The sequence below is a fragment of the Brachionichthys hirsutus genome, chromosome 21 (genome assembly GCF_040956055.1).
Source record: "Brachionichthys hirsutus isolate HB-005 chromosome 21, CSIRO-AGI_Bhir_v1, whole genome shotgun sequence".
NCBI lineage: Eukaryota > Metazoa > Chordata > Actinopteri > Lophiiformes > Brachionichthyidae > Brachionichthys > Brachionichthys hirsutus.
This window is the reverse complement of record NC_090917.1, coordinates 5,799,938-5,825,282: the sequence shown is the minus strand read 5'-3', so window position 1 is coordinate 5,825,282 and position 25,345 is coordinate 5,799,938. Positions and strand designations below refer to the sequence as shown.

Sequence of the window (25,345 nt, the reverse complement as noted above, 5' to 3'; positions counted from 1 at the left end):
GTAGCGTTTCAACGTGCAAATAAGTCCTTTGAAAACAATCTGTCACCTGCCAGCATTTAACAGCACGTAAATCTGTCCAGTCAATTAACGGCCTAAACTTAAAGTTTGTTCTGGATATAGTTCTTATTTGTATCCTGATGCTTGTTCATGTTCCAGGAAAGCCGGAGTTTTCAGTTCTGCTCCTCTGTGAAGACTCTTCCCAAATCCATTCTGAACCCGTCCCTGATATCTATCACTGTCTGTAACTTCCTGAGTTAAAACCGTGCCCCCGGGGGTTTCCAGTCATTTTAAAGAAAGTGAAATAATATTTGGAACCGCCCCTTTGCTTGGATCTACTCCCAAATTCATGGTCCACTCTTTCCACTTAATTTCATGGTAATCCATCAAGAATATTGACCAAAAAGTCTGATCTTGTAATCTTCAAAAAAGTTAATAAAAAATAATTATAAGAAAAATTCGGAATGTGCCCCTTTAAGTGGATAATGTTTAAAATGTCCTGGATTCTTCCTGACTGCTCACCTTTCTGCCAATTTTATTAAAATCTGTCAGGTAGTAAGAGATTAATTGGTTTTAAAAAAAAGTCCCATCTGTGGAATTAATTCCTGGATCCACAGCTTTATCTGGATCCACTTCGTTATTTGATAGTTCCTCCCTGCCTATAGTCGGATTTATTTTCTGACCTTACTCTCCTTGATCTATGCTTGTTTAGGCAATCTGTCATACTTATCACACAAAATAATAATTCCTTGCTTACTCTGCAGAGAACCTCTGGTGTGATATAGAACTGGAAGCAAAACACAAAATCACAAACATGATGATCAGGAGTTTGGATCCACATCCAGCGGATTAACAAAAGGCTCACTCGACCCAACATCTTTCCACCGGGTTAAGTGTGACCAGTCTGTCCCGTTCACCCTGCGCCTGCTCTGTGCCCGCGGGGGCAGGACGATTGGACACGCTTTACGGGGACTAAAATGATCCATTGCTGAGCCCTGGGAAACCGCTACACCTTGGCACAGGGTGGCACGCTGTCACAGGCTGCCCTGGGAACAGCTCAATTAGCCACTTAGCCACAACCCCCACAATCACAAGACTGAGATTTCCAGCTTGTGTTTCAGGATGGGAGGAGAACATGAGCATTTTTCTCCCTCTCTCTCTCTCTCTCTTTTTTTTTTTTACTTTCGTCTTCTGCCAAATCATCCATAAAACAGGACAGGAATGCTGGTAGAGGGAATGCGCTATTGTTCACTGGCAGTTGTCATTGCATTGCTTTAACCAACCCCGCCCCCAGAGAAAACAGTGAGAGACGGCTGAGCTATTGTGTCAGTGAGTTCATTCACAAATTACTACTAGAGTTCTGAGGCTGCAGCATGAATGTGTGGGAGCATATCTGGACTGCATGGAAACAGAGCCGTGAAGTGACAGAAGAGTGCGGGGGGGGGGATCAGAACAGCCAATGAGATAGAGGGTTCAGTGTAATTCAGCACATGCATGTGTGTGTGTGTGTGTGTGCATATGTACAGAGTGTGTAAATGAATAACCGCCCAAACAAGAGAGCAATCATTCTGTGGCACTGTCACACACTTCTCACGTTACTGTGAGCAAGGCATGTTTTCATGTTACTGTTGAAGGACTGGGAGAACGAGATAGTCATTATCAGTCAGTATCATTTGCTTGTGTGCATGTTTTGAGTGCCAAGGTAAAAATCTGATGCTTACCACAGGAAATTGTAGTTCCTGTTTTGACGCCACCCCTCCTTTTACAAATTTTCACCTTTAAAAAAAAATCTATTCTTAAACCTCCTGTCCCCTCACGGACCCACAGAGACAACCCGGATAAAGAAATAGCACAATACGCTAACTCAGATGAAGCCTGGTGGCAGCAGTTTCTATATAAACATACATGTGAACGTGCAGGAACATGTGGGGATGGTGCTGGCGCGGTGGGGGTGTCAGAGGGCACAGGAGGCCACGTTTGGAGAACTTGTGGTGACGGATACATGTGCAGCTTCACAGAAGGGGAAGTGAAAGCTGATGGCTGCAGCTGCTCACGTCTAGAAGGCTTCATCTACACGAGCAATACGAGAAAGGAAGTGAAGAGCAGAATCTGGCAGCGTGCCCCGAGTAATCTGACTGTTACAACCCGCCGTGCATGCGAGTAGAAGTGTGTGTATTATTGCTATCGGTACACAAAGACGAACCAGCCAAAGTTCCGTTTTCCTCTGCCTTGGTTATCCCCGGTGAGATAAACAGGATTAACACTTTCTGATGTAGAAAGTTGGTATGTTTTTGTGTGGGTGTTTTTTTTTATGCCGCTTGCCAAAGGAGAAGTGTGTCCTTCTGGCATTGCTTGTTGACAAAGTGATTTGTCTGGGGGGGGGGGGGGGGGGGGGCATGCTCTTTGAATCTTCGACTAGGTGGTTTCCTGCATCATCCACTCTCAAAAAGGTCCTGCAATTGATAAGGTCACAATGATTGGTGAGGTGAACCTGATTTATTTTGTATTTTTATTTGGTTACCTGGTGTGACATTAACTCATTCATTCACTCATTCATTCACTCACACCCTGGACTAGCACAACTCCTGTCTGGATTAATGGGCAGGCAGATTATCGTGTCCAATGTGTTGACACAACGACTACCAAGTTTTAATCTTCATCTATAAATATTATCTATCAAATCAAATCAAAATCAAAATACATTTATTGCAATTATGCCATGAATAACGAGACAGTAAGGGAAACCCAAGCAACATAACACAACACAAAAATGTAACATGGAATAAATTCAAATATAAATACAGGATCTTTTTTTTTTTTTTTTTTTTTTACAATAAACAGTTTTTAACCTATGAAATATGCATACGATATCTATAATATATCTATAGTATTAAAGACAACAGTTTGCTCATGTGTAGTTCCAGCCTGCCTCCTCTCCCAGCTGGCAGCCTGCACATTTTAGAGCGGACAGAAGCTACTTTAGTAGCAGCCACTAAACTTAAGGGAACCCCATATTGAATCCTTTACTCTATATTAGCATTATTATATTCGATCTTACAGTACGACATACGAGTTTATTGCATGTGATATGCGTCTCAGATTAGGATTGAATATCTTGATGTCTAGCCTAGTAGGCCCTTATAATGTTGCTTGATTTAAAGCTTAACCAATCCAGATAATAGAAACTGTAATATTCACATGGCCTTTGCATTCATTTAATTCAGACATACTGTATACCACACTATATTATATACTACATTATAGGGCCAAAAACAACAACACATCTCCAACATAATCACAATTTTCCAAAATCAGCACAGAAATGTTTAAAGACGTGGAGGCGAATGTTGTTTTTGGCCTGAACTCGTATACCCCCCCCCCGCCCCCATGCCTGTCCCAGAGACTCCCACTCTAAGCCCTGAGCTCCGGTATGAAATCAACATTGGGCCTGCAGGAAATGAGAGATCTCCACAGGAGATAGAAGAGGGAGGGATGATGGAGGAGGAGGAGACAAAAGAAAAACAGACAAAAAGAACTATGGACTTAACTTTTGGCGTGCAAATCTCTCCATCTTACGTTCCCGACGCCTGTCCCCATCTGTCATCCCTCCCTCGGCTCTGTGTCTGTGCACATCTGTTAGCGGTGTGGGTTCTTGCTTGCAGCTGCGCCTGCATCTGCATGCTAAAGCTAGCAGGACTCACCTTATGAAAGGCTCCGGCCTTGTTTTTTTTTCCTGGCACAGCAATTTGTTGGCTCCGCCAAGAAAGTGGACGAGCATCGAGCCATTTCAGCGGGGCCTTGTTTTTGTTATTCCACACTCAGCAACAACATGACCTCATATGACCCCCCCCCCCCCCACACACACACACACACACACACACCACCACCACATCAGTTACACGTGGCTAGAACACAGGGAAGTGTTCAAGGTGGAGGAGGCAGGACATGACCATGCAGTGCACCGAACGCAGATGAGTCTGCACTTTGCATGAAATTGTTTGGCTTGAAAACACAACCGAGTCTGCTTTAAGAGCGGCCGCCTCAAAGGCACGGCGCAGAGCCGAGGGGGTGTTTTGCCTTTCAACACACACACACAACCGTTTTTGTTTCTCTGTGTGCAGATAAGTGAGACACACAAAGGGGTGGGGTAGCAATGAGGGGCTCGGTTAATGGCTTTTAAATTTCCACTGAGTGAGTGACTTACAACTGTGGAGGAGCACAGCTGTTCCTGATTTGGGGAACAAAGAGGGGGCAACAGCAGCGAACTGAGAGATTGGACTGGGCCAGAATCTCCCAGGAATGACACCGCTGTGTGTGTGCGTGTGTGTGTGTGTGTTTGTGTGTGCATACTATCCTGTAAGTATCTGTGGTCATCCTTCATGTTCTTTGCTGAGTGCATGTTGGTGCATGTGAGATTATGGCCACAGAGCAGCAATAGAGGAGGTCAGACGTGTGAGATTTGATGCAGATAGGAGGAACGGAGATGAGAGGGAGGATCAGAGATGGGATTAAGGAAAAATAATCCAGCTTCAGGTCGAAGGTTTTCAAACCTGGGCAGACGACAACGCAGTATGTTCAGACGCAGCCTCGCTCAAAGAGTTCATGCTTCTGGATGTCAAACATTTTATAGTGGAGTCCCACCCATGAAATACTGCTTCCTGGCCCCCTTCGCACACACACACACACACACACACACACACAGCGTCTCCCTTCCGAGCTGCACTTTGTTTCCTGCTTTCCTTTTCTTCGGAGGCCCCAGCGCTGTAAAACATAGCAGGTCAGTGTCACATGACTCCAGGTCCAGGATGCCAGAGTATGGGACTGGCCCTCTGCAGTGCCGGAGCAGGAGTTGGATGTCTAAGTGCACATGGGGTGGAGCAGCGGTGAAGGAGAACGACGAAGACCGACAGCGGGGAAGAGAAGCAGCGAGGCAGACGTGCGGAGAATCAGTGAAGGAAAAGAAAGAAAGAAAGGCACAGAGAAAAGTGTGAAAAGTAAAGCAATAATTCTCCAGAGACGCTGAAACCACTAAAAGAATATTATTTCCACCCCCCACCCCCGAACAAAATCGCTCTCAACTCTCATCCATCACCATCAACTTTTTATTTCTCACCTCGGGTCTGAGATGCTCAATCGGCTGTAAACTGATGAATGGCAGTCTCCATAACACCCCCCCCCCCCCCCATTAAATTGAATGATTGGAGCTGACATACATATGGAACACACTCATCCTGGTAGCACTCAAAAGAGTGGAGGCGGGGACACGCAGTAATATCCATGCATTCGCACGTTGTCTGCACACAGAAAACTCACTTTCCCATGCAGCCTGCATGTCATGAATTCTTTCACCAGTGTCTGATCCTATGTTTCCCTAAATGCACATCTTTTCTTACTGTTGTCAGTTTCTGGCTTCTTGTACTTTTAATTTTAGCGCCTTGTCTCATTTTGAAAATCATTTTTGCTGCACTCAGCACTTGGAACGTGTCCTCGGATATCTTTGGATTTGTAACGAGGCCTGTCACATTAGTGGATTTCACATTGTCTCATTTTCTGTCTTGCTGTCATTCCCGCTTCCCCATCTGCTGACCATTACAAGCACAAGAGTACATTCCCCACAAGGCACTGCTGCTGAACGCTCAGAGTGATTTCCTAATATGTTGCTTTTTCTCTAGATTGTTTCAGTTCTTTCTACATGAAACTCATTTGCTTTAGACACAACGGACAGCTGGGCACGATGAGAATGTTTTCTGTTTTGCAGGTATTTGGCCACGAATGATAGAACTGGACTGACAGTTGTAAACATTCCATAATACCAAAGTTAAAAGTGCTGCCAGCGAGGATAGATTTGAATGTTTTGTCCTTCTTCAGAGGGTTGAATTTGTGTAAAATGAGAGTGAACCTCTGTTTTCAGCTCAAAGACAGAAAGTTTAAACGTCCACTGCGACATCACAAAAAAGTCTGCCTTCTAATCTGGTCCGATAGTCAGAGTCCACAAGTGGGAGTCAAAAATTCCAAGCCTCCAGGGTAAATCCATAGAGAATGGATCAAATGCAGCAGTTAAACATTGGAAATGAAACATAATCGTGTATTCATGTATTTTTTAGTGAGAGAGAAGGAGCCAATATCTCAAGGTTTAGACAAACATGTCTGGAGGGGATATTCAATGAAGCGGAGAGCCTGCTGGTTTCCAAAGTACCTATTAGGTTATAATAAAAATGCAATATATGAAAAAAAAACAAACATAAAATCTACAGTTGATAGTGTTCAAATGTTTTGACGAAAGCAGCATGCCGGTTCGTTGTGCACGCTGATTTTTAGCATCTCTCACACTGTCTGCTAAAGTGTCTTCTAGAAACAACAACCTCACCTACCCCTCTTCCTCCTCCTCCTCTTCCTCCTGACCTCACCTCTAGCTCCATCTTCCTCATCCCACATGTCACATTGCATTTCCCAAGCAGCCCCAGGAAAAGGGCAGAGGCCTTGTGAATTAATGTGGGTCGCTTATAGGAGCATGGCTGGTGCGCGTGCACAAACACACACATAAACACACACACAAACACACACACGCACCAAAATATTACCCCTCCCAATGTGTAAACCTTAAATTGTCTCTTTCAAAGATTGCTAAACAAACACACTCACCTGTCGCCTGCTTTGACCTGCGGTGCAGTTGTGCACACTCTGAATCGCAGCCTCAGTGTCTGTAACCAAAGGCATTTCTTTTTTTTTCATTCATCGGTGCACATAAACCCATTTTAATTTAATATTCCGCCCCCCCGCTATTCCAATACTCAGCCTGACAGGGCTTATGGAAACAATGCAGCGATCCGCCACAGTGTGTCCCGGTTCTGAAGGGGACCCTGTCAGCCTAATTCCCCCCCTCTGTGTCCACTGAGGACAAGCTTGGGCAAGGAGGACACCTATTGGCCAGAATGAGAGGCTGTTCTGCAGGGAGCTGAGCATGAACGAGATGAATAACAGGCGATATTGAGAGCGTTCATCATCTGCTGACAGCAAATTCACACAAGAAAATTGACATTAGCTCATAAACATCTATCACGCTGAGCTGCTTGGGTTTGGGTGCGGAAGGCGCGGCGGAATCAGATGCAATGGGGCAGGAGGGAGCTCCGTTCTGGTGGCTTAATTCTCTTCTGTAGCATCACGCCATAGTTTTCACACACTCATTTTCTCCCTCATGGCGTTTCTTCAAAACTCCAGTTACTCCTGATTTACTCCCGTTCTGCACACAGGTTGCACATTTACACAATCCTCTCCTCTCATTGGTTCATGGAGGGCAGAGGGGGGTTTGGTGTAAAAAGGGTGATCCCAAGAGCCTTTAAGGTCCCTGCTTAACGCCCGCTGGACTGGACTGCCTCATGGGCATCAACGCTCTGAAACCTACACTGTTGCTGATGGAATGTGTTTAACATAGATTGTTATCAAAATCTATAGGTTATTAATTATAAAAGGAAAAGGATAAATGCACGTATGATATAAAGACCGAAGATATGCGACTCTGAAACCCTTCAAAGCACTAATGTGACTCAATAATCAGTGAAAAAGCGCATGAATAAAGACATTAAAGGCTGATCCATTAGCTCAGAGAACAAAACTCCAAGACGGAGTTAGCGGCATCACCAACCAGGAAAAGGCTCTGTGGAAAACTGGAGCAGTTTTTAGAAAGGGTGTCTTGAAGCTCAGTGATCCACAACGGGGGGGGACGACGACAGAGAATGATGTAGAGTGGAAATGTGGGGTTGGTGTCTTAATATCGACTTCATGACTTCAGGAAAGGTCAGAGTGGTCTGACTTATTGTCTTCTTTCCATCGCTGTCTGCGTCCCATCATTTCAGTCATCAGCAGTGTATTCAGAAACATCAATGCCACAGTATATATATGTATATATACATATATATACTGTAAGGGAACAGTGTTGAAAAGTTAGATTTCTATACGGCTCTATCCGTCATTCACTGTTGCTTTATAAATAGTGAATATTATAACATTAATATTGTATAGAAGCCAAACGTTGAGCAGGACGGGGCCGAGAGAACGAGATAGAAAGCAAAGGGAAAGAACTCTGTTAAGACCAGACATCAAAGCGCAGGTAAGCTGGAGGAAAGACTTTTGGGGTGAAACGAGAGGAGGGGGGGGCATGAAGGGATTGACGTTCTGTCTCTGAGCAGAAGATGTGGAGTGACGGAAGTAGACAGCCAATAGGGTGTGGGCACAGCGTGTCGGAGTGGGGGGGAGGGAGGCCGGTGCTGGCATTTCTACTCTGTCACATCGTGTTAGTGTGCAGCCGAGTATGACTGCGGAGCACACCGTTCTGCACACACGGGGGGGGGGGGGGGAACCACACACACATATTATCACACACAAGCAGGTTTCATAAGGACACATAGTACTGGGCTTCAGTACACACAGTACACACACATCGCAGTCTCCCACAAGGACGATGGAGGTTTGACAGAAACCATGGGGGGGGGGGGGGGGGGCGTCCTGAATGCGCTGAATTCCAACTTAACTTCCATCCACTGGTTCATTTTTTCCATCACTGCTGCAGTCCATCCCATCATCTCTTTGTGGGCACAGTCATTTCCTCTCGCGAAAAATGTGCAAACGAAAGGGGGAAATAATATGATAAATAAGAACAAAATAAAGTGGCGCCAAAAATATAAAATATTTCTTGGCTCTGTGCTTTGGTAACAACGACAGTATTGTGGTTTGGACTGCACAGAGTTACAAATGAACCATGAAGATTTGCTTTACCACCATAAAACACATTTCACTGGGCGAGCAGAGCAGCCAGGAAAGGCCATTGCCGTTAAACTAAGATAATGTGTTGGCAGGAGCCGAGCAGCCAGTCATCCGTTCTCTGGTCACTCTACATCACTTTGGTTTAATGTCCGCGGCTCCGGGGCTTTTATGCAACATTTGCCTTTAGAACATGAGAGGAGAGGGTGGACGGAGGAAGCACAGATGGATGGATGAGGAGGTGGAGTGGTGAGGTGTGATGTGCGCTGACCCGAGCGCCTCGATGATGCCGTAAACTTGGAGGCACGCTTCAGCGGCTTTGGCCAAAGATAAGGGACGGAAGCCGGCCTTGGCCACCAGCTCTGTGGCCGGCTGTGTGTGAGGCTGGAGGTCAGCGACCATACACACCCCACACACACACACACTCACACACACACGTAACATATGCACCTTCCAATCATCGCTGAATGCACATGGAGCCACACTGTTAGGAGAACAGGAGGCCCTAATGTGTTTGTTACTGTTTTTTGAATTGAAGGTTTATTTTTTAGATTTGGGAATTTTGGGAATTCACATTTTAGCAGGGATAAAAAGATCACTCTTACTGCGTACCAGGTCTACAGGCAGACGGGCACATCCACAGCACACCAATAATTAATAGGACAATCAAGAGAGATGTAAAATGTGCTGCAACAATATGTTGGATTATTCCGTCTGTCTTCTTCCGTGTGCTCGTCCAAACACGTCTTTGCAGAGAGACTCCATATGTTGTCAGTCAGTGGAGGGGGGGGGGGATGGGGGGGAATGATGTTACTGAGGATACGGGGAGCACAGGGGAATATGTCATCACGTCTATATCTGCTGCTGCGTCGGTGTGAAGGGAGCTGCTGAAAGCAGATGACCTACATTTTCTCTGAGACAGAGTCCTCCGAGGATTCCGAAACGGAGAGAACGAAGAATGGAAAAGAAGAGAATGAGAAAAAGGATCTAAGACGGAGGAGTAGAAAGGCAGAAATAGCTACTCTTCCAGTTGTCAAGGCAGACATGAAAAGGGAGAGACGAAATGAAAGAGGGAAAGTTCCAACTAATCCTTCCCCAAGTCTTCCTTCGCTCTTCAGTGGTTACATAAAACACATCTACAATTCAGTTCTGTGCACATCAAAGAGCCTGCAGCGCTTTACGGTCTGCATATGTGATGTGTCCAGGGAGCATCAGGAGGGTGTGTGTGAGAGAGAGTCAAAAACAAGCTTCTTTAGGGAGCAGTCGATTACTTTACATCACATGAGCTACTTGTATGAATATTATACTCTTATTAACACATCCCCCCCCCCCCCCCCCCCCCCATGACCTTGAAGTCAACAGAGCTGTTGCCTCAAACTACGCTTGAATCATGGATCGTGTATTACAGCAGGGGTCTCCAACCTTTTTCCTGTCACCGACCGGTTTCATGACATCCCAAAATGCTGCTCTTGGTTACGTCATGTTTCAGTAGGTAATTCACGCGTCTTGATACACGAGGCCCCTGGTTATTCATGTTATTAATATATGTCACTAATCCCTCTCTCTGTTTATCACTCTCTTTGTTTTTGACCCTGTCCAAGGTTTCTGCCTAATAAAAGGAAGATTTCCTTGCCTCCGTTGCCAAAGTGCTCTTGTGGGTCAAGTTGGGTTCTATCTTTCCCTGCAGGTCTTTCTCTGCTACATCTGTAAAGTGCCTTGAGATGACTTTCTGTTATGATCTGGCGCTACAGAAATAAAATTTAATAGAATTATTGTCAAGCATTTTAATGTTATTTCTGAGAAAATATGGTCATTTTTCAAAATAAAACACCTGTCAGGCTCTAATAATCAATACAACAGAAATTATATAAATGATTTATTAGCATATTGGAAGTGCAAAGCCCACCATGACATTAGAGTTGGTCTCCAATCTGTGTGATCAATAACAGGAGTGAGCAAATGCCATGTCTGGGGCTTCTTTAGACTGGACCAGAGACAGGAATATCTGTCAGAAAAGCGTGAAAAAATATTTTTCACAATATGCAACGTATACATTTTCAACTGAAAGTTACGCTTGCTTCGTCTGAGAGCAGTGAATACAGCGTTTATCAGTAACAACATTTATTTAATTGGCACAGAAGGTGGGAATGGGAGAGAGAGAGAGAGAGAGAGACATGCTTCAATGTAATCGGAAGAATTAACTGCAACAGCCTCAAGGAAAGGAAAAAGAAATCAGCAACACCACATGGGGAATGACATCCTCAGGAAACACGACAGCCTGGAAAGAGGGAGTAGCAATTACAAGGCAGGCAGAGAGACATGGATCAAAATAAAGGCATTTTTTATTATAAAATCATGTCGGAAAATGTGATTTACTTCTTCATCAGAGCATTATTTTAGAATATGATTAAACTCTCTAAATATTCAACAATACCGCAAAAAGTTTGAATAAATAAAATTTGCACCAGATGACAGGCGGTGCAGGGCTGTGTTTAAGGAGGGGGGGCTTCTATGTACTCATCACATGTAGACACAGTGACCTAAACAGTCACAGGAATAGACTGAGGTTTACTGTAGTAATGTTTGTACAGGTTACTGTTCCACTGCTGCCATCTACTGGTGACTACCTTTACTCGCATGGAGGAAGCAGGATTATTGATGGTATTAATAATCCCACAGGACAGTGGCTAAATGAAATCACCTTTAAACAGCTTTCAGTTCAACAAGCAGTGTGACGGTGAGTGTGTGACTGAGCTCCTTTGTTTATTTCAGGCGTGTTGCTCGACAGATTTCACATTATAGTTACAGAAACAAGCCGCTGGACATTTAAGCAATCTCATACCCATCCGTATCACAAATATCGGGTCCTCTTTAGAAAAATAAGCAGGAAATACAGGCAGAAAACATTTATTACAGGCTGCCAATAAAATCTCAGTCATACCAGTCATCAATTATAATGAAACATTAACGTTTCATCTGAAATCCGAAATAATCGCCGTCGACATGATCGCATTGTTCATTTAAAATCACCGCTTTACCCTGCCCAGTAAAGACAACAATGGATAGTAGTGATCGCTGCATAATATTTAGAATAAAGTAACACAAATTATAGGCCAATTAAAATAGGATTAATTAAGATGTTGATGAATTGAGTTTGATCCCTGCAGTCGTTTTACAGTAGCAAGTAAAACCAGAAAGGATGGTTGGTCCACTTGTGATGATGACGCATAGAATACGTGAGGAAAACCAGGGAAGAGGTGGCGATGAAGACGACGTGAAACACCCAGAATCTGTGCTGCGAGATGGGGAAGGCCATGTTGTAATGCACCTGCTTGCAGCCCGGCTGGAGGGTGTCGCAGGCAAACTCCTCTTGTTCATCCCCAAACAGGTCGCTGGCTACAGTTCCCAGGAACGATTGGGCCTGAAGGCTGTCGAAGAGTCCACCAAGGATGCCCCATCCCCCCCCCCCCATCGTCACAGTCTTGTCCCATCTGGCTGGTCGAAGGTTGCTCCTGGTGGCGGGGTCTAAAACCAACAACGAAACAAACTGTAAGAACTCCAATAAGATCTCAACATGAAAGAGGAACAATGGCCGACAAAAAGTCTATCAGCACTTTATTTGAATTTATCTTATTGGATATTAAAGAAAGAAAAAAAACAGTCAAATTACATTAAATTCCATCTCAGCTTGTATCACTGCAGGAACGCACAACAGATTCACGCTTATTTACCCGATGCAGAAGTCGTTTTCGTCTTCTCCCAGTCGGACACGTCTTGGGACAAACCAAAGGTAGTTTGAAGCAATTAAAAAAAACAGACAGGTGTCTGCCCGGGGGTTTTCAAAAGGAGAGTTCGGCAACAGTTCAGGAAATTCCTTCTGCCCATCATGAGCCCCGGACAAAAGTGATGTTTTCCCAAGGAAGGCGAAGTCTTGATGAGCATTTCAAAGAACCTCCTTGGGAGGAAGGAGACATTCTAAACTGGACCATTACTGTTCCTGGTCCCAAGGGACATGATATCTTGAACACACTCTCTGATTAAGGGTGCAATTTGTTCCATTAGCATCGTGGTTTTAGGTTTGTTAAAATCTTTACCTTGTTAACCTGCTCTTCGATGGGAAAATAGAAATTCCCCAGACTCATTTCTTCATTCTTCTTTCTCTACATGTCTGATGATTTCCATCCCCCGACTGAGGACCTGACTCACGCAGACAAAACTAATCACGTAATGTATCATTGCAGAAAACATCAAGTCGAATATAATCAAGTTAACTTTATTTTTCAAGATATTAAAACGAACCAGTGAAATATTTACAAGACGAGACGAAACACGAACAAGTGGATTAGAACCTAAGAACAACACTTCAAGACTAAAATTAGACCGGCACACGGGCCGCATATAAACAGTTTAGAATTTTTCGAACTCCTTTTCTAAAAACTTGTAAATAACACAGGTGTCTGCTCAACTTAACCTGCAAAGTGTCAATGCAACAGTTTTCCCAAACAAGAAAAGGGAAAACACAGACAATAACATGGAACAAACGATTTGAACGTAAACAGGCAAAGATTTAAACGTCTTCATCCGAGTCGGACTCAATGTTGTAGCAAACGGGTTTCCGGGCTCGTGAGGGCTTCTCCCGCGGCGCCGCTTTGACGGGAGATGCTGCATCCTGGCCTAAAACCTGGAAGCTATCGTCATCCAACCACTTCTTGGTTTTCTAAAAAAACACAGGCAAACTCATCAGGCATGAAAAGGTGTTTCGAGTCCATTAATTACAACCCATCGTAAAAACCGACCTTGCTGGCGGTCGTCGTTTTGGTCTTGAGGCGCGACATGAGGTCGTCCGAGCTGCTGTCCGAGTCTTCACTGTCCAGCTGTTTCCGTTTGAGTGCAGGCTTGGATTTTTTAACGGGAGCTTTCGCTTGGGCCTCGGCGTCGCTGGAGTCAAAGGAAGGGACCTTCTTGGCCGCCGTGTTGGATGACGATTTGGGCTTGGTAAAAGCAGCCAGGATGGACGGCTGCTTCACATCTAGAAGACAATCAATCGATTAAACAAGCAAAACGACGCAGGTGCGTGCGATTAGATGCCCTTTTCCGTTGATGTAACCGGACCAAACCGGTTTAATACCTGCTGCTGCCTTCTTGGACGCAGCAGGTTTCTTTGCAGGAGCTTTTTTGGGCGCAGCTTCTTTGGCCTTACGCTGCACCGGAGCTTTGGCTACTTGCACCTGATCATCTGAGGACGCTGCAAACACACACGGCATGAGCCCGTTTATGGAACCTCTGCTCATGCCCGACAGGTAAAGGTCGCCTGAACATACGGTACTTACAGCTCGACTTGTTTCCACCTTTTTTTAGAGTTGATTTGCTCTTTGCCACTTTCTTCCTGTAGATAGATGGTGAAATCACATTTTTAAAACCCTCTTCTAACATGTGAAAGAAGCCCTGTTGGCCATTATTTTCATACTGACGTGGGTGCCGGAGCTTTGGGAGACGGGGCTGGAGATTCAGCATCGCTGTCAGCCATGCTGCTGGGATCCGGAGCGAAGCTGATGTCGTCATCGCTAATGACGGGCTTGCGCCTTGGAGAATGCTTCTTGTCCGCGTCATCGAATTCATTTTCGCTGTCGGATATGCTGTATTTCACGGCGGCGGCTTTAAAAAGAGGTGACAGCATGGTTTGATTTACGGCACTATTGCTGGTCTTTGAACAGCTGTTTAAAGTAGCAGGAATGATAAGAGGTAATTAGCCTCAGGAAATGCAGCTTATCAAAGTTTTAAATCGAAACCAAAAACATTTCTCGAGTGATCGCAGCTTGGCGAGCAAACAGAGAATATTTAGAGGAAGACGCAGATGAGGCAGCAGAACCACAGAAATATTGTTTCTGTCCGATTGTGAGTGATGGACAGCAGTCGAGTCGCTCAAGGCTCTTCACCTTTAGTTTTCCGTTCAACCCGTTCCCTGGGGGCGACCACCTCCTCTGCCTCCATCTCGCCGTCTGTGGACTGAGCGTCAGACTCCTCATCCGACCATGGATTCTTCTTGGGCTTCTTGGCGACAGCCTTGAACTGAAGCGTGCTCTGCCTGTTGGCCTTTGACGCTATTGCAGGGAAGCATTTTTTTTTTTAAGCATCTTGTTTGAAATGAAATGGCATATTTAGCCTTTTTTTGTTTTAAATAGCAGCTGCCCTCACATTTCTCCTTTCCCTGGGCTTTAGCTTTCTTGCCGAGTCGTGCAGCCAGACCAGTCTCCTCCACTGGCACTGGTTTATCTCCATCTCCAGCAAAGTCCATCTGCATCACGGCATCGTCTTCACTCTATAATCACAGAAATGAGGTCAGTTACAATGTTCCTTTTTTAAAAGTCCTCTACATTCTTTGAATTTGACATCACGCACCTTGGCCTTCCTGCCGCCTCCTTTCTTTACGTCAGCCTTCCGATTCGCTTCAGCTTTCATGGTGCTGGTGACACGCGGGATGATGCGGCGGCCCTGCGGTGTCGGCAGAGTCTCCTGTTTCACCTTCACTGCTTTGCCCTTGCCGCTCCCCTTTTTAACAGGCATCGCGGCGCTCTCCTTTTCTTTGGCCTCAACGATCTGCACGCAAAATCAGAAGTTCACCCAAGAGGGGACGATTTTGACACCGACAGCTCGGATTGTCTGAACACATCTCGGAAAGTACCTCCAGTTCCTCAGAGAACGCAGCGAGGTCTTCCTTCCACAGGTCAGAGGGGCTCTTCTTCTTCAGGGCGTTCAGCTCCGTCAGCTGAAGAACAGGGATTAGTCTCAGATGAACAGCAAATGGAAACAAACTGAAGTATCTGGGGCGGAACGGAATGTCAGACCTTAGCATCTCTCTGCTTGCACAGTTCCTCCTTCTTCTCTTTGCTCAAGTACCACATGGGCATGTTCAACAGGTAGTTGTAGTCCGGTCCACTGGCGTCCGCCTTCTCTGCGTCTTCCTCCTCCTCGTCTTCCTCCGTGTCCACCTCATTCTAAGGGCATGGACACAGATTATTACCTGATCTGCTGGAGGCTGACTCTTTGGCGTTGTCCATGAGTGTGGGAGAGTGTCCTGCCTTCTCTTGAGCCTGGTTCCACGCCTTGACCGGGTCAGAGTCGTAGCCCATCTGCTGCAGCATGCGGATCAGCTCCTTCTTTGGCTTGTTCTCTGCAAGTAGACGGACATGATCAAAACTGTGATGTTCTACGCCGGCGCGCCACCAGAAATGGATCGTTTTCTCTGATTTTAAATACTTAACGTCTAGTTGTTGTACATTAAAACTGAATTTACGTGGAGCCTTTTGGCTGCGCAGAAGAAAACGATAATTAACATCAGATCCTGTTGGCGTATTGGAATAAATTATGCTCTTCCTTTTGTGTGATTGCACACAGAATTTGTGAGAAGACGCTTCCCCCAATATTAATGCTAACTTGTATGATCTGAAAATTATCCAGCAGGTTTGACCCACCACTGCCTGTCTTTCAAATGAATTAGAGGTGCAGTACTCTTCAAACAAAAACTATTCCAAACTACTCACCAATAACCAAGGTGCCCTGGATTTTCTCCAGGATGAAGCGGGCCTGGTTGGTGAGTTTACAACCTTCTGCCCCAAGCATGCCCACCAACCAGTCCTTTCTCAGCACGTAGTATTTCATCCTCAACTCGAAGAAGTCCTTGAGAATATCCTGCACAGACTCGTACTTCTTCAGGCTGCCCACGTGGTCAAACAGAACCTAAAAAAAAAGACACAAGACGACTTTGCATTTGTCTTCTGCCACTGAATCATCCTATGTCTGCATACACATGTCTGTCACTACCATAGAGTTGCAGGTGAGGGGGCTCTGGAGTTTGAAGACCTTGTGGAGGCCGGCCGCCTCCGCCTCCCGCAGCTTCTCTTCGGTCATCTTGACCGTGAAGCGCACGGTGGAGTCGGTGTGATATTCCTTAAAGTCCGTGAGCAGCGCAGGGACCTTCTCTGTGCCGTTCAACATGGGCTCCAGCACGTTCTCCTTGTAGGTCTAGAGCACAAGGAATGAAGTGAAATGATTCAGTTGGTTAAAACGCGATTAAACGTACAGCATCAACGTATCCGACGGAACTTTGTAAAAGCTCCTTTTAAAGGCGGCTAAGCTTTATAACGAACCTGGGTCCAGGATTTCACAGGCAATTCTGAGATCTCGATGGTGGTGGAGTCAATGATGGCCACCTCTCCACTGTTCATGAATTGGTTGTCCATCACCTGCTCAATGGTGCCTTTGAAGCCCTTGTAATTTGGTAGCTACATGAGAGAAACAAAGGAAACTTTGGTCACCAGAAAACACGAGTGTGATCTCAGCAAGCAACCGTTTCCTGTCCGCACCATGGACAGCGGATCGTCGCCGTTGAGCATGCGGTGGATGTTGTTGATGATCTCTCGTATGTCATAGTTGGGGATCTTGCTGGCCCAGCCGGTGCCGATACCTTCGGCGCCGTTCACCAGCACAGTGGGGATGATGGGAATGTACCACTCCGGCTCGACGCGCTGGTTGTCATCATAGTTGTGCTTGAGCAGGTTGCCATCCACAGGCGGGAAAAGAAGCCGGGTGAGAGGGCTGGAAGAACAGGAAGTTGGAAAAATAAAATCATGTTCACGAAATCAAAACCTGAAAATGCGCAAAATATTTTCAGGAGGCCGGTAGCGGCTTCCTTGTAGTTTTACTGACCTTAGCATGGTGAAGATGTATCGAGGACTGGCAGAGTCCTTGCCACCATGCAAACGGGTTCCAAACTGGCCCAGAGGCTGCAGCAGGTTCAGGTTGTTGCTTCCGACAAAGTTCTGAGCCAAACCGACAATCGTCATCATCAGAGAGACCTGAAAGAGTTGAGAAGATGTAGTTAACGACACCGCTAACGCTGTGAAAAAATAAAATGCAAGGTGACCGGAAAAAGAAAGCACTAGCTTTTCTGTTTAGATTGTAATGACACAACTAGAAGTGATCTAAAAGGGGTCGCATCAAAAAAGGTTTATTTTCCACTGCAATGCCGTCATGAACGAGAAAAGCACTCAGAGTGCAGACCTCCGTCGAACAGCTCATTGCCCTCATAATTAGATTTACATCATCCACATGGTGACCTGGCTCATCAAAAGGTTATAATCTGTTCTCGGCATCTTTAAATAGCATGAAAAGTAAAAGTGAATCAGAGTCGATGTGTATTTTTAACTGGCTCTTGAATCCATAAATGGGATTTTCAATGTTTAATTTTATATTTTTTCCTAAACGTCATTCTGGATTCTATCCAGATGACATTCGGTGGTAAGATAGAGGCCCCCACCATACATGACTGTGTCAAATTCCATAAACATCGGTCAATAATCAACCGAGATACTGAGGAACACATTTTGAAGCTCCATTGACTGCAAAGTTAACAAAAATTTCAAAGTGATCCAGAATCCAGGATCTCTTCTGGATCGTCACCAAAATGTAATCTTTTTTTAAATAAGACAGGCAGAAAAACAAAAACGTACCAAAAGGTCTAATTTATAAAAGATTAAGGGACTTTGAAGTGTAAACGTTTAGGAATCATTGCACTGCAAAGATTCAGACACTTCTCTATAGGTCTAGATTCTAGAATCACCTCTCCGTGGTGATAGGCCGACATCTCAGCCACTGAGCCGGCCAGCTGGGCGACCTTCACCTCCCGCTTGTCGTTCCTCTTGAAGCAACAGAACAGCACCTTCCTCTGGCCTGGTTTCAGGCCTGACATGCAGGGAAACACAAACACACGTCAGAGCCTCACCCAGAGGATTGATTCCTAGGAGTTACAAACATGCTCGTGGGAACCAGAATAATTTTGGCGCACCATCCACGAGGCAGGGGATAGACCGCTCATTGTCCGAGTTGGAGAAAAGTACCAGCTCCTTGTTGACAAAGTCGTTGTAGGAGAGGAACTTGGTCGCCTGACCGTACAGGTAGTCCTGTGAAAACAGCACAGATGCAGCGACGCTGAGCGGAACGCAGCAATGAAGCACCGTGAAGCTGAATGTGACTGAATGCTACCTCGGGCAGGTTGTGTTCCCTGCGCTGACGCCGGTTGACCATGAAGTTGGTCAACCACTCTTTACGCTCGTCCACTCTCTTCTTGCTAAAGGCCTGGGCAAAGCAACAACAACAACAAAAAAAGATGCTCAAGGGAGAACGTTTCGCTACTAAAAAGAAAAACAAACAAACCCCAACCCCCCCCCGAAAGTAAAATAAAATAAATGGGTAACATCTTACAAGGGTGATAGCTTCATCGTCCTCAGGACCCGAGTACTTGAACAGGATGCGGTGTCTTTGCATATCAGAGAAGTACTCTTTGGCCTCCTGCGATGTGCTGGTTCCCAAACCTGATTGGACAATAATGATGAGATATTAAATATGATATATCTTTAGAACTCGAGACGTGAACCATGACATGGTCAAACATTATGCTTACTTTTTTTTTTTTTGTTTTATTACCACCACACAGGGTTTTTAAACAAACCTTTGTAGTATTTGACTTTCCAAGATTTTTGATTGGGCTGGTTTTCCTTCCATGCGTTGAACTCAGGGATGCTGTAGAAAGACAGCTGTGCTTTCTTGTGAGACACCTAAAGAGGAGGGAAGGAGACTTGAATACTTTCATGCTTTTGTCTCACAGCAGCCATCATATTCGAACGAAACAATAATACAAGGATAGAATATTACGGGCATCACCAGGCGTGATCTTTATATAATTTGGTATTGAAATAAAAAATAATATAAAGTTTTCCTGTTATTGGGTTGTGACATCAGATGGCAGTGTCACTTCAAACTTAAACTCGAGGATGGAAATAAATTCCTTTCAACTTATTTGCTGCATTCCAAAACCATTTAGCAAATATCCAGAGCGTCCCAAACGACTAAACGAAGTGAAACAGAAAAATACTACATGTCAACGATTCCCCACGTATCTTGCCGTTTTAATGTGCGACCGCGTACCTTGATGATGGGGGTGATGAACTCCTCTAAGAAGTTGTGACGGAGCAGCGACGGCCAGTTATGGTGGAGGAAGTTGATCAGCAGGCCCTTAATGTGGGAGCCGTCTTGATCCTGTCACATGGATACAGTGTTTAGCCCTATTTTCATTTTAGCTTCTCCGTGTGACACTGAACCAACGGAGACAACACAGAATACAGTTGGAGATGCCCTTTGACACCACAGAACAACAGGACGAGTTTAAACTAATAAGACATGTTAATAGATAAAGCGAAGCGCGTCTAAAAAAAACTGCAGCCGGACCTGATCAGTCATGATCATGATCTTTCCATATCGCAGAGTCTTCAGGGATTCTGGGTCGCTGTAGTTCTTCTTGTACTGAAGACCGATGATCTTAATAATGTTGTTGATTTCAGCGTTCTCCATAATCTAATGAAGAAAACCAATAAATATTTCACTCTCACGTGCTTGCTTAACAGAATAATTGACTCGGATTGATGGGTTTTTTTGGGACCTGACCTGCTTGAGCGTGGCCTCCCGGACGTTGAGCATCTTTCCTCTGAGAGGGAAGACTCCGTAGCGGTCCCTGCCGACCACTCCCAGCCCGGACACAGCGAGCGTCTTGGCCGAGTCTCCTTCGGTGAGGATCAGCGTGCAGCCGATAGAATTCTTCCCACCTGCCGGAGAACACGGTTACTGATGGACGGGACGACGGCAGCTTATTTCTTTCCCCGTGAGGCTTTTTTTTTTTTTTTTAACTGCATGGTTTATGGTACCTGCATCGTTGGCATCATCCAGTTTAGGCACCCCTTTGATTTTTGTGTGCTTAACTGCGGAGCACTTCTTGTTGAGCTGCGTTTGAGCCTTGAACTTAACCCAGTTCATTATACTTTCCACAATTCCACAGGTTGTCGCCTACGGAGAAGAGACAGTTCATTTAATTACTTATCACTGAATGATTACAGTTTTGTGCCAGGAATACAATGTGTTTTCTTTCCTGTGGTACCTGTTTAATGAACTTGTCACCGAGTGAACAAGTGGACCCAAAGCTCTTCTGCTGCAGGGTCATGTTTTCTTTGGTCTGAGAGTCAAAGGTGGGGTTCTCCACCAGGCAGTTGACAAACAGCCATATGTGGTTCTTAACCTGGCGAGGGAGTACCGGTAGTAGCATGCAATCAGTTAGCTGACAGCGTTCTGTTTTAGAGTATTTTCCACCTAGTTTGTCCAGAAATCAAAAACAATAACATCATCACACCCTTCTGGAGGTCATAAGATTACTGTACCTGAAAAGGCTTGACGGCCACCCCGGCTTTATTCTTCTTCTTTACGACTCCAATGATCTTACTAACCACCTGGTCAGTCACGTAGTCAATGTGCCTCCCGCCCTGTAATCAAGAGGACAGACAAAAGAGCCCACTTCAGGGTATACGCCACACGCCTCGATCACAGTCACAGAAACTGTCCGGGAAAGCAGCCAATCTTGCACTTAACCGCTAAATGAATCTGGAATACAAGTTTAATATCTGTCAATAAGTGCGCTGAAAACACACGGCGGAATTACCTTGGTTGTGGCGATGCTGTTGACGAAGCTGACTTGCTGAAAGCCTTTCTCACTCATGGTGAGGCAGACCTCCCAGCGTTCGTTGACTATCTCGTGGACCACGCTGAGAGCATTGCCGACCTCGTCCACCTTGTCCTTCACGTACATGTCGACGTAGCTACGGAAACCCGTGACCTGGGGGACATCGAGTGACTGCCTGAGTCTTGATCATAACATTTGATTTTGCATATGAATTATTAGTTACGTAATCGGTTTAATTTAGGCTTGTACGAGATGGATCGACGGTCGGCAGAAACCAATAGCGAGCGAGCGAACTTACCGGCAGTCGTTTGCCATTGAAGAACACACGAACCCCCTTCGTGGCTCCCGCGATGTCGTAGGCCCGCCGGGTCATCAGAGCAACCGTGTCTTTGTCAAGGAGGGTCATTTTAAACTTGGCCAGATCTGGCCTGAATGAGATGCAAGTATATTCCTCTCCGTCGAAGGGCTGGATGGCAGCATCCCCTGCCTTTCCCATGTTGTCGTACCAGGTCTAAAGAAAGCACGGACAGTGAACAATGACATTTTTTTACAAGTCACACAAAAGATCCAACACAGTTCCGTCTCTGTCCTACCTGCTTGAAGGTCTTCCTGGACTCTTTACAAGCAGTCTCAACGGTGAACTTTTTGCTGAAGATGTTGCACAGCTTCGCACCGTATCCATTCCTTCCACCTAAAGTATGGAGTGAGGCGTGAGGATTTGGCTGCAAGCAATGTCATCATCTACAGATTGGAAACTAAACAAGGCATTCCGTGTAAAGTTAACTCCTATGTTGGTGTCTGTGTTCATCGTATAATTATTAAACTCACCAGTGACTTTCTTCTGATCATCGTCGTAGTTGCTGGAGGTGAGGAGCTGTCCGAAGATGAGAGCAGGAACATAGACCTTCTCCACCTTGTGTTCTACCACAGGAATGCCCTTACCGTTGTTCCATACACTGATAATGTTGTTTTCACTGAAATTAAAAAGATGCATCCACATTTCATCCTGCGTCTCGTTTCCGGAGAAGAAAGCAGCTGAGCCGGATACGAGTGGGGTCCATTCAACAACCCCAGAAACAGAGGGACTCCATTTTGAGACGTGCTACATTAAATACAGTATTACTCACACATCAATGCTGACTTTGATGCAGGTCATGCTCTTATCCCTCTGCTTATTGTCAGCTGCGTTTACTGTCGGGAGGGGGGGAAAAAAATCACTGCTGCGGTAAAGTAGCTGCACCATGGGATGACAAATATTTTGTCTGTTTATAAGATGCACCATCTGCAGGCATGAGCAGATGGTGCATCATATATATATATATATATATATATATATATGTATACTTACCAAGGATCTCATCAAAAATCTTGTAAAGCCCAGGCACAAATGTCACATCACGACAGTTAAGCCCCACGTCTTCATCATAGACCCACATTTGCTGAGGAAAAATATATATGAAAATATATAAAATACTCCATCCTCACAGTCACAGTGGACACATATCGGCTGTGAAGGATTGAAGACATTGCTGTGTGACTTCTTACTTGGTTGGCAGGCTCTACAGAGCCGATGTAGGAGTCCGGTCGAAGCAAAATGTGCTCCAACTGTGTCTTCTTCTGATAGATCTTTTCCACCGACAATCGCTTTTGGTCCTTTTTTGTCTTTTCCGCCGGTTTGTTATCAATGAAAGCCTGCGGCAAATGTAACAAGTCATTTATTTAAATACTTGAAAATCATTAAATCTAGTATAACCGGTGATTTTTCTGTCTTCCAAGTTAAACCAAAGACCTTATTAACTTCGTTAGTTTAATGCATATAACGTTAAAATGCTTCCTAGAGATGTAGCTACTAGCGTACATCACCATTTGATTGTGTGTAATCCCCTGATGGCGGCACATCAAACATACCACTCCGCCATTAGCTTTCACGTTACATTCGGGTGTTGTTTGCTAAGGTTAGCTAGCATCAACTTTAGCCATTACATTTTACTTGAGCTATCTCCGAACATCATGTTACATAACGTTACCTTTAGTGGTTCCGCCATGCTTCTTGTATATATTTCTAAACCACGGTACTTCCAATATGTTATAGTCTGCTTACGTGCAGAGAAGTAAAACCCGCTCGCTATCTATAAGTAATAATATTACGTCCGAAACGCTCCGAAACGCTGCGCGAGTGAATTAACCAAAACCCCACATCGAGAATTCAAACTGGCTCGCGCCAATTTTACTGACCAATCAAACGAAGGGTTATTTGGCGAAGCCCTCCAATGAGGAACTCGACAAAAAATTCTCATGCAGACAACCAATGGTCAGCGAGAGTGTAGGCACAAGCCCGCCTACTTTGCATTCCACAGCCAATCAGCTACAAAAGAAGAGAAAACAGGAACTCGGACGAGAATACATAAAGACAGAATACAGAATACAGAATACAGAACACAGAATACAGAATACAGAACACAGAATACAGAATACACAATACACAATACACAATACACAATACACAATACACATGTAATTCAAAAATGAGAATGAAAGGATCAAACATTTTTAAACAAGCAATAACATAAAAATAAAACAAGTTTAATGCTGTTTTAACAGGGAAGAAAGTTCAAATATGTTTCAATTGTGAAATAAATTACTCTGTGCAGTGTTTACTTTGTCACATTCAGAGTACTCATACAAATAATACACAACTTTTTCCAAACCCATAATCTCTCAAGAGAGATCAATAATTTTCCAGTTGACAGTACAGCTCATACACTGGTGATGACATCAGACGTTTGTGGGTATATTTATATATACTGAGTAGGGTTTCAAGTAAGGCAAGATATTTCATTGCCTCATGAGGAAACTGTGTCAGCAAAATTAATACATGACATAATTCATAGAAAAACAAATAAGTGACGTCAAGAAACCACATCATAATCTTACACAATCCTTATTTTAAGCAATATTTAACCAAAGTATTGCACATATGCAGCATTGCAAAATTCCTTCTAAAAAACCTTGCCTACCGGTAACTAGAATATTTTACATGTTGCCGTGACGCACTGTTCCTATGACCTATTCTTGTCACAATGTCTTATTAGATTTGACAACAAATTGTTCTGAAGTAGTGTTTATGTATGATTGCCCAACCTGAGCAGTTTGCTGATGATTGCTGTCACGAGATTCAGAGTTATTACGTCAGTCAAAGCGATGCTTTTCATTGCCGTCCTCATGGAGAATTACAGCACTGACGTGACACTGAATGAGGCTGAAAAAAAAAGATCTAAGCTCCAGCTGAAAATTGTGGTGATGAAGAGATGAGAATCACTTGATACATGATAGACTTGTGAGTGTACCTTTTGTAACAAGATGCATGGTATCGCAGTTCAGTGCACACATGATCTGCATCTCCTATTTCCACCAATAATGTTTCATAATTTTTAAGTCTTGCTGCTGCTCAGAGGTTTTTATGCATCAGTTTCATGAGTAACGAGCTCATTGACAAATTCTTTGCTAAGACTTCTATATCTTTCCATACACTCCCATATTTTGTTCGACATGTAGGCTGTGTGTCGGGTACCATACTTACCAACGCCAGCTAAATATCCAGATACGTATCTGATTCTACATAGGGCCAATTGCACAGGCGTAGGTTACTATAATTAAAATAAAAGTTAGATAAGTGCATGTTCACCACCCTGAATGTGACACAACACACAATCAGTGTTATTCCTGGTGACTGGAGGATTCCATCCACAGTCATCTTCGAGAAAATCATCCTTCATCAATTTGGAAATTAGGTTTGTCCCCAATTTGTGAAGGAAAAGGTCAATGTTCCCCTCCAACAGTTTATCAAAGGGTGAATCAATCTAAGATGCAGACAGAGACGAATACCATTATTACACGTGACTGACTATAGTCACTTGGGTTTGTACTTTTGTACTGTTTCAAAAGAGCGAACATCATTTACTGTATTAATTTTGACGAGTTTGTTGACAGGTAATTTTTCCTCTGCAACCCTCAGTTTATGTTTTAACA

At 44.5% G+C, this 25,345-nt stretch overlaps 2 protein-coding genes across 2 annotated transcripts; both read right to left on the bottom strand.

Moving 5' to 3' along the window:
* Positions 1-5,342: 5,342 nt before the first annotated feature.
* On the bottom strand, positions 5,343-12,226 carry LOC137910440 (gap junction delta-3 protein-like). Its single transcript, XM_068754876.1, has 3 exons — positions 11,931-12,226; positions 9,367-9,371; positions 5,343-5,512 (listed from the first exon to the last, which is right to left on the bottom strand). The coding sequence occupies exons 1-3, from the start codon at positions 12,224-12,226 to the stop codon at positions 5,343-5,345; spliced, it is 471 nt and encodes a 156-aa protein (XP_068610977.1).
* An 834-nt stretch (positions 12,227-13,060) lies between these two features.
* Positions 13,061-23,361, bottom strand: top2a (DNA topoisomerase II alpha). Its single transcript, XM_068754327.1, has 35 exons — positions 23,344-23,361; positions 22,862-23,008; positions 22,665-22,755; positions 22,444-22,507; positions 22,145-22,290; positions 21,910-22,007; positions 21,615-21,827; positions 21,296-21,469; positions 21,018-21,119; positions 20,741-20,878; positions 20,511-20,649; positions 20,254-20,411; positions 20,038-20,163; positions 19,738-19,848; positions 19,262-19,367; positions 19,015-19,124; positions 18,796-18,888; positions 18,599-18,713; positions 18,374-18,495; positions 17,461-17,609; positions 17,118-17,349; positions 16,902-17,036; positions 16,576-16,776; positions 16,296-16,491; positions 15,834-15,925; positions 15,600-15,743; positions 15,437-15,520; positions 15,154-15,351; positions 14,950-15,073; positions 14,691-14,855; positions 14,226-14,409; positions 14,085-14,140; positions 13,883-13,999; positions 13,551-13,783; positions 13,061-13,471 (listed from the first exon to the last, which is right to left on the bottom strand). The coding sequence occupies exons 1-35, from the start codon at positions 23,359-23,361 to the stop codon at positions 13,322-13,324; spliced, it is 4,731 nt and encodes a 1,576-aa protein (XP_068610428.1). The 3' UTR covers positions 13,061-13,321.
* Positions 23,362-25,345: the final 1,984 nt, after the last annotated feature.